The 13335-nt window shown below is 39.8% G+C and overlaps 1 protein-coding gene across 1 annotated transcript in view; it reads right to left on the reverse strand.

Moving 5' to 3' along the window:
• The window catches only part of ITPA (inosine triphosphatase), a 1021070-nt gene that overhangs the window by 898322 nt on the left and 109413 nt on the right, over positions 1-13335 (reverse strand). Inside the window, exon 6 of the mRNA XM_044062737.1 lies at positions 1937-2052. Within this exon, the coding sequence (XP_043918672.1) occupies positions 1937-2052 (116 nt within the window). The remainder of the gene's footprint in view (positions 1-1936; positions 2053-13335) is intronic.

Raw genomic sequence — 13335 nt, forward strand, 5'->3', positions numbered from 1 at the left:
ACCCTATCTTCTTACTCAGTTCAGCTTGAGACGACTTAACAGTTTGGATGTGTGAAAGGTGTCCTGAAGTTTTGGAAGCTGGACGGCTGTTAGAGCCTATGCAGGATGCAACCCATATAGCTTAGGCTACTGCAGCAGTGATCGCTGTGCAGAACATCATTAAAATTGTGAGTGAGTTATTTTAGTTAAATGTATCCTGATGGTCTGCTGGGCAGCAGTAAAACTGTTTAAGTTAGTCTGTTTGTGACATATTTAAAGTTATTAAGCTGAAGACAAAGTTCTAAAGACTGATAGCTGCCATGCCATTGACAGTATTGCAATACAGAACTACCATTTGGCAAAGAAAACTTAGAAACAATATTCCAGAGGCTGGAGGAATTCTTTCACCCCATATATGATGTGTATGCACGAGTACACTCCTTTCCATATTATACAAGACTATGAAACAGAGTGCATTCACCGGGATGTGAAGATGAAACATTTTTGTTATCATGCAAGAACTACTAAAGAAGAGTACACTGTCCCACAGCCCTCATCAGCAAGTAACCATAATTTACCAATTACTACAATATAAAAAGTAACATCTATAAGATGCCTGAGAAAATTATTCTATTGGTATCTCATAAGAGTACCTTTATTTTTCAAAACTTTTTTCTTTATAGGTTTTGGGCAAAATAAATTCTAAACGTCATATGACCAGCATGCATACTGCGTAAATGCTAACATCACAGAAAATTACTGTGGATCCATGTCTATTCATAGCACCCATATTAGCAGAATTTATAACAAATGGAACTACATAGGTGAAAGCTCAAAATGTCCACATTAACAAAGAAAAATAACATTTTTGCAGGCACCCACTTCTCCATTTACTAAATACATGAACTCTAATATTGCATAACCACTAAGCATACACTTTCTCACTGGTACTGTCTCATGACAAAAATGTATACCCTGACAGGTTCAGCTTCTCCTCTGCAGTTGCAGAAAAGCAAGGCATATTAACCAGATGTATACTATTACTTTAAAATAAAATGAAATTATGTGAAATATTTTTCTAAAAATAATGCAACAAGGCAACTATAATGTTGCTAACTCAGCTGTGAAGTTCCTACAGCTTCCTAAGTAATGATGCTCTCATATGCTATTCACAGTGATGCACTCTCCCACTGCATTGGCTACACTTCTGTTATGAAGGTTTGTTTCAAAGTAATTTTAGCCGAAGCATAGCTGGTTCGACCAGTGCACTGGGCTGGTACTATGAACCAGCACTCCACCCCTTCAGCTCTTCAATCGAAGAGCAAAAGCCACTTCACTGTAATAAACCAATCACAAAGATCAACTCATTACAATTAATTCTATGTCCCCAAGCCCACAGTGCAAAAAAAAAATAAAAAAATACTACACCCCCTTCCCCTCTCTTCCTTTAAAGTGCAAAAAAAAAAAAAAAAAAAGGTCTTTCCTTCTATTAGCATACCAACCAACTGGCCAGATGCAGGACATGCCCAACCCCAGCCATTCAGGTCTTGTTTCTGTGCCCTGCCCCCAACCCTCCTTCAACTTATTTTAATTAAAATAAGTCTTCTTTTTAAATTGTAGCGAGCAATTGCTACAGTTTATACCCTGCCTGCACAAAGCGCTCTGCAGCTCATGTTTTAATTTAAAAAAATCTTTTTAAATGGGAGTAAACTGCTTGTTACAAACACAGCAAACAGCTGCTACAGTTTATACCCTACCTGCACAGAGAGCTACAGCGCTCAGGTTTTACACCACATACATAGTACGTTTTACATTAACGAGAGCTTGGGATTGGCTAATGGCTGATCTCGCCCCCCCAAAAAACTTTTCGCCTGGGGCAGTTGCCCCTCTCGCCCCACCCTAGTTATGCTACTGAGCAGTTTACACACAAGATTAGTTCTCAGATATATATACATACATGTGTTTTGCCTTGAAACAGCTGGACAGGATCATCAGGGTTTCCAGTACTGAATCCAAAGGTTGCAAGTGCATAAGCAGACTTATCTTCAAACCCAGCTAGTAATCTGTACAATCCTTGACAATGAGAACAGGGAAAAAAAGAGAAAGATAGCAACATCACTGTTAATGGGATATTCAGTAACATGTAATAAATCATCTGCCATTTTAATCTAGTCAAAAATGTTCCTGTTTTTATACTTTTACTGCATCACTTTTAGCAAAAAGAAGAGGGGTGTAGACAATGGGAAAGTACTTACTGTTTATTCTTCTCCAATATTTTTCTGCACCTTTAAAATTTAAAAATCAGTTGCAAGTCTTTGTATCTGTTTAAAGGTGTTCCATTTAAGACTAAATTGGCAGTAGGACAGTAGTACATATGCTACTCATTATGCTTTCACCATTACTACACAGATTTTACTAATTAATTCTGACAAAATATAATACACTCACGAGAAACACAAGTGGGCTGTTTAGCATCTACTAAGTGGTCTTCTTAAGATGTGTCTAATCATAAGTAATGTACATGACTTCCATATTCTTATCAGATATTTTGTAGGTAAGGTCCTTGTGTTTACATATTATACTCTTCCCAATCCTCCTTCACAGAAATGTGCCCTTAGACAACTGGTATCATCAATTTATTCCTGACTCCCGAATATGATCTGATGCTTAGGCTCTAGGTTTCCTGCCAGCTGCAGGCAAGTAAAGGCAAAAAATGTGATTTTCTGTAATTATGACTTGACAGAGAGGTGTCCACTGCATCACTACTGTAAAACGTGATACAGTAACAAGTTATACGAGTTTATTTCAAGAAATGAGTCACAAGAAGCATCACCAGAAATATACCTAGTGACATAATGACCATAAGTTGGGTGTGTGTGTGTGTGGGGGGGGGGGGGGGGTTGATGCTGAGCAGCCTAAACCACATGGCTGTGTATATGGAGCTGTGTTGCAGTGCTCTTTTACTCATAAATTTTAGCTGAACTTTGGGTTCCGGGAATCGAAGCGAGGAATGAAAAACAATCAAATGGAAAAAAATTGGAAAAGCATTAGAAAAAGCTGGAAAGCCTTGCTAAAGAGGTCACAGTCCTTAAGGGAGAACAGGTGGACTTAACAAGGAAATGGAGTCAGTTAAAGTAGCTTCTAGCAGACTGGTAGTGTATGGAATTCTCTATCATGCGACTGCAAAAGAATGAAGAGCAACCGCAACCATTCCAGTTTGTGACAATGGTACTAAAAAATGGCAGTGAAGGCTTGAAAAACTGCTACCACAGCGATAATGTTAGGTTTAGTAACCATTTGAACTGTAGGACTTCCAATGCTGAGTACCAGAATGTGGAGACTGACTGACTGAAAATCCAGACTTACACACTTACTGCCATTGGTCAGAATATTCCAGTTTCTCTGAGATATGGCAATCTCAGCACTTGATATATATGAGTTTGTAGGGTGTAGGGGGCCAGGTTTATAGGAGAAGAGCAATGTTCAGTATTAGCCCTTTTCCAGTAATTTTTTGTGATTGCAGGACTTGGCACTGTTAGTTTCGACATTTCACTAGGGAGCTGTTAGAGAAGTACTGGCCTTAAGGAAGGGAAAAATACACCAATCCAATTAAATTTACAGAAAAGTGTCCAGTGGACTGTTATGATAGACTGATCTGGATTTTTAAATGGATCGCGTTCAGCAGTATGGAAGATACTTTAGAGTATACTAAATGACTGCGGCATTTGCTGATCAACCATCAGCCAAATGTTAAAGTTTGACTTCTGAAATTAGCAGCATCAAAGGGGCTATGTGCTGAAGGTGGAAGGGTTCACTGTCATAAAGATTATTCTGCAGAATTCATACAAAGACAAATGTCTTTCACCCTACAATGTGGCATTGTAAACATAAAGATACAGCTAACAGATTAATATGTTCCACAGTGCTCAGAAACTACCAAACTGTTGAGATATGAAAAAAATATAAAAAAAACAGACTTGGGAGGAAAAGGGCTGGTGTCAGAAAAAGAGTAACATCATAATAATTTACAAGTTTAGGAGTTCTCTCTGCGACAGGAAAGTGGGTGCAGAAACTCATGGAAACAGTGGCATAGTGCAATGTTAGAGTGCAGGACATACATCCAAGAAAAGCAGTGCAGTGGATCAAAAAGAAAAAAAAAATCAGAAGCTATTAAAGATGATGAGGGTAACTTTTGTGGCTGTCCGTTACGAAATGAGTCAAAAAGTTCTTAGGCAGACATGGGTGAATTCAATGACCCAGGGAACAAAAGAAAGGAGCAAGTGCTGGACAACAAGAAAAATAAAGAGGGGCTTGGAGAGAGGAAGAGAGATCAAGACATACTAGAGGATATTATACAACAGTGTGCAGAGGGCTTGCGTGGGAAAGTGAAGCTCCCAGGAGGAAAACAAGTGTAAAGAAAGAACGGGTGTGTGGGGCTTTATGTTGTGTCACTGACACTGGTCCATCTGCTAATGACTCCTGTTAATACTTCCCACTACCTGTTTCCTGTTTTTTGGTGAAGAGCAGCTGGAAGTGCTGCACTAGACAAAGGCAGAGCAAGTGTCTGCCGAGGGAATCAAACTTCTCACCACAAGCAGCAGCAAGGGGTGAAGGTGATGCAATATTTGTAAATCACATGACTATCCAGTGTGGTTACTCGGTGCTGGTACAAAATGCCGATAACTCTACAATTGTTGGGGCTGACAATGCTCTCTTCAATGTTAAGGCAAAGCTTCAAGACAGCTTGCAGCTCCTGAAGCTATGGATTACTGCTAGGTGAATACACCTAATGCTATTACACTGAAATTCATGCTGTTTTATTCTAAGTCTAATCAGCCCAATCAAGGAGTCTTACCTCTCAACCACAACTATGGTCCAATGCAGACTCACTCGCTATCACATCTTAACATCACCACCTTCAATTACCTGCCTACTGAAGAAGTTGTGTACACTAATCTTTTAAGTTGTGTAACTGACAGTCTGCTGAAATCTGACACACCTGTCAAATCTGATCTCTAGGATTAAAAAAAAGCATAGTAGACTATACAGGTAAAGTTTTCTTTCATTCTACATACTGGCTTAAATCCAGGGATGCTAATCAACAGACAGTCTGTCAATCATGCAACCAACAGCATACAAGCCATCGACACAGAAACACATCAGATATGACAGTCAGTGCAAGAAGGTTGTCACAGCACATATACATACAGTCCTGGCAAATGAAAATCATGTGCTGTAGAATGGACCATGAAGTGTTGGTTTGCAAACAGCAGATCCTACAGTCCACAGCAGCACAGTGGACTTTTCAACAGTTGTCAATAAAGGTCTATGTGATTTTGTTGCATCCTTCCACAGTTCATGATCAATTCCACACAGAGAATTTCTTCATCCTAGATTTCTAGTATGGATACTATGACAGTGTGCTTGTATTGGACATCATATCTGATGAGTTTCCTTGTTGACAGATTGCATGCGGAGGGCTGTGTGATTAACAAACTGTCCTCGGTTAGCAGCTCTGTATCCACCAGGCTCACTACTGGTAATGCATATTTAATACCCATCCTAACTTTATTCTCTGTACCTTCCTAACAGTCTTCCACCTTACTGCCAGCCCTATCATACACTTAAGCTAGTCTATGAATGGGTACTCTGCTTTACTACTTAGTATAGGGGCAGAGCTCACCAATACACATCTTTATGGGAACTACACTGCTTGAATTTAAACACCATTTGGGACTTATTCAGATAAAATCTGCTCACAAAATTCTTTACTCCTTATACTGTCTCTCAATCCAATATCATTACCTAATAACTCACTCAAAGGAAACTCAGGTCATCTGGAAGCAGGCTTGTTACTGTTTCCCTTATCCAAAAATAAATTTGGTGATGCATGCCGACTCCAAATCCAGCTCCAGACAAGTGGAGTACCTCAGGGTTCAGTCCTGGGACCGCTCTTTTTTGCCATTGCCATCTACTTCTCTGAAGTACAGGCCAACACTAAGGGACCTTGGCTAACAAAGTTCGCAGATTACTGCAAACTGGGAGCCATTACTGAATCCCCAAATGATGTGGATATTCTACAAAAGGGCCTTACAGAAACAGACGCTTGGTGCCAGAGCCATGGGCTCAAGCTCAATGCCAAGAAATATACAGTTATCCCCTTTGGGAAAAAACATGTACCCATGAATTACCACATAGGTGGCAGTACACTAAACACCGAAAGTGTGATAAGAGACTTAGGGACACAGGTGGACAGTGGTCTCACCTTCGATAACCACATCGCCACAACAGTCAGGAAATCCTTCTATGTGACACACCTCATCACTAAGGGCTTTTCATCCAGAAAAAAGGAGGTCATTGTCCCACTGTACTCATCCCTCATTAGACCCATTATAGAATACAACACCCCGTTTGGTATGTACCTCTCAAGACATCTGCAACAACTGGAAAGGCCACAGAAATACCTCACGAAAAGAATCACAGGCCTAAAGCAGATGCCCTATGCTGACTGTCTAAAAAAAACTCCACCTATACTCTGTCTCATTTCATCTACTCAGAGGCGATCTCTGCTTAACATACAAGGCCAGGTCAAACTCAGAGCTGTTGGACAAGCTACACTTAAAGAAATCCCAATTCCTCAGAGACACACACTCCAGGGATCTAAACCTTGTCATCACAATGAACAACACATGTTGGAGGGATAGGTTCCTGACCAAGAGACTCCCCAGACTCTGGAATAGACTGCCCATACATGTCAAGCAGAGCGCCTCTTTGGCCCTCTTCAAAAGGAACCTTAATGATTGGATGGGAGATAGGAAATTCACCCCGGGGATCACGTCAGTCGCCCTGCTAGACAGGGGTCCAGGGAAGTAAACATTGTGGGAAGAAATAGCCAGGGAATTGTTATGGCTAGGCTTGTACAGGCCCTAGGGCCAATAGCCTTGTACCGACCTATGAACTTGCTACTCCAGTTTTACAGAAAAGCTATGGAAGCATCTCCAATCTCATCTCAGGCACATTTTTGAGAGAAAAACAATTTGAAATGAAGTAAAGACATTTACAACAGCAATGGAAATGTCACTTAACTTCTCTGACAACACTGGCTGGCTTGCTCTCTGTTTCACCTCTCCTCCTCCTTCATGCATACTCTACTTATAGTCCCTTGGGTTCCACCGTGTTACTGCTTTGCCAATACTGAATTCTGTTTTGATTGTTCTGCTCATATGTTGTCCTATTTTACTCACACAGTCATATCTTAGCTAGAGTGTTTCTATGTTGTGTGTGTGCTACTACTAAGTATTTTGTACTGAATAATATAGTTATTACTTGTATACATTAGGATTAGGTAGGAGGGAAATAAGGCTAGGATACAAGTGGTAGGGCTAGACAGCAAACAATAACTTAGCAACAGTGCATGTCACTGGCATTACCAGAATAGCTAGACAGATCAGAAAGGCTATGGAATCTGCAGTGGCTTGACTAGTAAGTGTTGGGGAGGAGGGATGCAATGTTGGTGTTCTAACTGTAGGATGGCATGAGTGAATTGGGGGGGTAGGGGTTGGTAGTAGAAGAGACAGAGAAAACCATACCAAGGGAGAACATGGCATTTAAGAGTGAGGAAATTGATGACACTGGAGGAAAAACGGAATGTAGAAGGAGTGTATAGTATCCTGCTCAGAGGGTCTTAAGAATGGCAGCTGAGCCAAGTCACACACACACACAAATATATATATATATATATATATATATATATATATATATATATATATATATATATATATATATACACACACACACACACACACATATATATATATACATACACACACACACACACACATATATATATACGCGGATCACCTTTAAAATGCTGAAAGCTCAAAATCCTGAATCTCAAAATCCTGAACACAAAATCCTAATCCTGAATCAATCCTGACATAATAATACTGAAAAAAACATACACAACCAACACAGACTATATTACACAGCTACACTACACTTACACCACACTACTATCACTCCACTTACCTAACCCTAAGGTCGGCCACACCTCACACTCACTTGCCCACTCCCACTAACCCCAACTCCCTAACCCCCTCTTACCAATCACTATCGCACAATCACCTCACCTCACACCCACCACTAACTCCCCTAACACTCCCAACCCTTAACCCTAACCCTATCACCCACACTCCTAACTCACCTGTGCCTAACCCTAACCCCCAACCCTAACCCTAACTCACTTCTCCCTTCCCCTACCTCAACACTTACCTCCTACACCCTCATCTAACCTAAACCCACTAACTAACTCTCACGAACAAACTTACCTGCATCCTACCCCAATGACACTTATTGCCACACACCCCTCCCCTGGTCCCCTCCGCACACACATCAGTTTCAGAGTCAGTGTTTTCAGATTTTGAGTTTTTCAGATTTTGTGTTTGTGATTTTTGTTCAGGATTTTGTTTTGAGATTTTTGGATTTTGGATTCAGGATATATAGATTTTGTGATTTATATATATATATATATATATATATATATATATATATATATTATATATATATATATATAGTATATATATATATATATATATATATATATACATATATATACATACACACACACACGCACACCACACAATACACACACACGACAACAACACATCACACAACTCAGCAAGAAGGCTGCAGCTGCTGTAGAAACTGAATACCCATAAAGTTAGTTCACTTGCCTGCACTTATACTCCAAATATATACCTAGCAAGAAAGGCAGCTGCTAGGCAGCACTCCTTACCTGTGAAATAACTTGGCTCCCTGGAAAGTTCTATCACCCTGTGGAACACAAGGCACTGTCATCTCACCAGGTCCATTTGTCCTACACATAAAACTGATAGCCATTAGTATTTCATGTTGACACTGCATGTGTTATCTGGGTCCTAGTGAGGATTTTATATTAGGGTGTGGGAGGGCATCTCTGCCAAGGTGAAGGGGGCAGACAAATATCAGTCACAATTTGTCATTCAAACTCCAACAGGTCAAATATGACCTGAAGTACTATGACTTAAGCACTGTGCAGTGTCCCACTCTAAAAGGTCTCCAGATTAGTAACCGAGTGAAAGTATAGCAAATGTGTATATGTCATCCGGTTATCTGTAAGACGAATATTAGTTTTAATTTAACTGTACACACAGAGTGGTTAACATTTTTTCTACTGTCAGAAGCAAAATAGCAGTAAAATAACTTGCTCTATGTCTGCTACATGTTATTCTGCTTTTAACCTATAGTGCATTATACAGCTACTAGATCTTACTGTCAAAATTAATTCAAGTGGCTGAGTGGTGTAAGAAGCAGGTAGACCATAACCTTTATTTTATTTAACATCTGTTTACAGGGAAAGTCCAACTTGGAACAAAGCCAATTTTCATTGGAGGCCTGGAAAAAAAACTCCAGATGCATGTCTTTCTAATATGGGAGGAAACCTACACAAACGCAGGGAGGACATGCAAACTCCGCACAAAAGGTACTCCAGATGGGAATCAAACAGGAGAACCTCTTGCCGTGAGGTGACAATGCAACCGCTGCAGCACTGCGCTGTCCACTCGCTTTCCTTTCCTAATACTTTCTTGACAGATCTTTCTTCACCTTTTTCTTTACTATACACAGACTGGTGTAATATGTAGGTAAACTGCTACCTCCCTTCTGTGACCTAACACTACTTGTGGGTTGTAATGCCCACTATCTCAGTCTGCCACCTTGTACATACTCTGCACCATTAAATTATTAAGTTTCCCACAGCTATAACTGTGCTGGCCCTTAAACACTAGCCACTGTCAAAATGTCCTTATAAAACTTGTATTCTACACATATGGTTCTTAATTCCAGATGCTAACTCACAAGAGCACCAATTTTTTTTTCTTCCTCTATACTGGTTACACCTAAAGACCTATCTAATCACTGGACACCGCCTGCTACAGCTCTGTAATGGCTGACATCTTTCAAACTAACACAAACCTGCAGTTAGCGGGTCTTCATTTTGACTGTAGCACCTCCCCCACTCCGTTTACTGTGTACATCTGAGATGTCGCACAAAGCTGCTACACTGACTGAGATCACTGTCAAGTTTAACAAGTGTAAAACACAAAATGAACAAATTAATGGCTAATGGTTATAAATATTACAACTGTCCTAAGCTCACAGCAGTTTTACAATGCTAAAGTGGCTTGCAGATGTAGACATGTTGTTGACCTCTGTCTAATTTTAAAGAGCACCCTGCAGTAGTGAAACACAAAACTAAATATTTTACTGAGGCTTGACTGCTACCTTTTGTACTGCACATCACAGCATCCTCTATACTGGCTTGGACAACATAGTATTTCAAGTAAAACTCTACATATTAATGCAAAGTGTTGCACAGTACAGCTGTCACTGCTTTTCTACAGACAGTAAACCCACAATGACAGTTAAGAGTTTCATCTCATTCCTCTACAGTCCTTCTCCCATACTACTACTATCATTCACTGTGTCTCCTAGCTTGTAGAGTTGCTTCTGTAGTATATTATTTTGTATATACCCACTATTAGCATATAATCAAATACTGTCTGAGCCCTCAGTCAAGGGCTTTCTGCATGATAATACTGTCCTACCACTGCAGGCATTGTTAACAAATAATGTGACCATTGTTATAAATTTACAAAAATACTTCAACTAGGTTATTACAAACTGAAATTGATATTACTAGGTAACCTACCACCACCCCAACATACACACACACCATCGATCTCTCTTCTCCATCATCTTCTGCACAGTTAACTCAGTCTAGAATGAAATACGTAAGCATCACCCCCACCCCCACCAAGTATACTGCTTGTTTTATGATAATCTGAAACTGTTTTGCTTCTGTGTTTGTGAGGCACTGTGCAGTCTTTAAAATTCTGACTTCCACGACAGCAGGATTGTCATGGAGGGATAAAGCACTGACTATGATATAGGCAACTAAAATTCAATTAGCAGCTCGAGTGTCTCCTGGATCTAGCATGGGGAAGATGAGCATGTCTATTTTTTTTTTTTGGGGGGGGGTTGGGTCTGTCCAATGTCAAGCACTCTGAAGAGGAGCAGTGATGCAGACTAAGGCCCAAAAGAGGCCATTCTGCTACCAAGCCACAAAAAATTGGGTCCTTATTGCAGGTACATGGCAGCAAGTACTTGCATGAGGAGGGTAGTGGTTCCTGTGGTGGTGTGTTTCACCTGCCTCTTGCTCACAGGTTTAGAGTCATACTAACTAAGCCCTCATTGCTGAGATGCTGTGGAGGACTCAAACCACCTCTAAAGCTGCGTTTATTGAGGATTCCCCAGTCAGTTCTTATCCTCGCTTGAGAATACCCAAGACATGGGAAAGAATGAAGGCTTTGATGGCTGGCAGGCACTGCAGTGGCAAAAAGCATACAGAAAACAAAAAAAAAAAAAAAGAGTCTGAATGCTATCACAATACAGCTATACAGCACCACCAGTTGTCATTTCCCTGACACTCACTATGAGTAGTCTCCTTGCATACTGTGGTTCTTAAATAACTGCATACCTCGTGCTGCTTAGTACAAAATGCATATCAAGCTAAAATTAACTTAGTTTACAATGCTATCCTAAACTTCTACAGCTCTGTAGTGTACAGCTGAGAATACCCACAATGCTTGGCGGTTTAGTTAAATGAAAGTTCTACCTCCCTCACCTCAGCATAGGTATTCTGTACACCAAAATCCATTTTCTGTCAATGTGCTGAGTACATACATCTGTAGTTAACCCCTGACATTCTGTCTGAACTAGTGTAACCTTTCTAATTTGTTCAGTAGCTAACACCGGTTATTGTCAAATCCCATCTTAGTGTTCCAGATGTATATTGCTCAGTTTGATAATACATAGTAGTAAGCAACATGCTTTTATGGCCATTTCCTCTTATTAAAAAAAAATGCACCAGCATGGATGTGCATGCAATTAGTAGTTCATTTAGATCACTGGTGGTACTGTACAGATTTTTTTGGCACTAAATATGACAAACTGTGCACCAGCCGTAAAGCACTCAACCCACAAGCAACTATGTTTTATACTTTTGCAGGGATCTTTTTATCATTCACGTGGCAAAGAAAGCAGTTAAGATAGTACCTGTCCCATTCCCCTTTACATTACATATCATCCACAACATGAGTGACAGCAGCCCTGCATGGGGAAGGTGTCTGAAAACTCTGCAGGTCAGGCATCTAGCCAGATTGTCAAATGTTCACATGCAACATAAGACGCATATTATGAATGATAATGACGGAGTACCCATGCTATCAAAAGACCTCAAAAATCAAAGGATCTATTTTTCATTAATTTTCTAAATATATCTGTCTGTAAACAGAATCTGCTGAATTTATATCTGGAAGATATAAAGAGGCTTTACTGAACAGCCCAATCCCAAATCTGAAGGATTTCTTCAGAGTCTGAAAAAGATGGTCCCCCCTTGCTTTTTGATGTACTGCATTACTGTTGTAGCTTCCATGTTGATTTGAAGGTAATCAAGTATAAAGTTATCCTGAAAGCTGTCAAAGCTCTGTAAACTGCTTTCCTTTCCTGCAGAATGGTGTGAAAAGAACTTTCTTGGTGCTGTTATCTTACACAAAAAGACTGCTACAACAGTCTGTTGTCAGTTACTGAGAAGCTAAGCAAGGAACTAACAACACCCCTTTGTACAAGTTGGCTAGATTTGTCCACAAACAAAACTCCTTTAATGAATGCAGTAGTATACAGTCAGTGGTGCAACAGGTACCACACACAAACACACACCCCTTTGGTGCTGGAAGACTTGAAGGCTGTGGATTCTACTCCCATTACAGGTGACTGGATTGCTAACACCGCAGTGCAGCATTATGAGGGTGCTGCACTGTTAAGTATGTCATCCTTGAGAAGATATATTGAAAAGAAGCCCAATCCGCTTGAATTAGTGGTAGCTCAGGTGGATGTAAAACATCCTCATGACACCTATTAAAAAGTACAGCTCCTTTATTTAACACAACATAAAAACATTATTTACAAATTTTACACACTTATAAGCACATATATACATATTTCTATTCCTACTTTTTCATTTTCTTATAACGTCCTCATGGTTCTTATTCCATAGTTGACCTCACTCCTAATTCCACAACTGTAACCTGATTTTTTGCAATATATCTTCTAAACTCCATTTCCCATTAAACAAATTGTCTTCAATCTTTCATTCAAAATAACTCAAATTACATAAAATAAATTAGTTACCCTTCTCATATTCTTTCTTCTTATTCTTATAATATTCATATCTATAAAGTTTGTGTAATTAATATTCTC

The sequence above is a fragment of the Protopterus annectens genome, chromosome 2.part1 (genome assembly GCF_019279795.1).
Source record: "Protopterus annectens isolate FY-2018-M chromosome 2.part1, PAN1.0, whole genome shotgun sequence".
Lineage (NCBI taxonomy): Eukaryota > Metazoa > Chordata > Ceratodontiformes > Protopteridae > Protopterus > Protopterus annectens.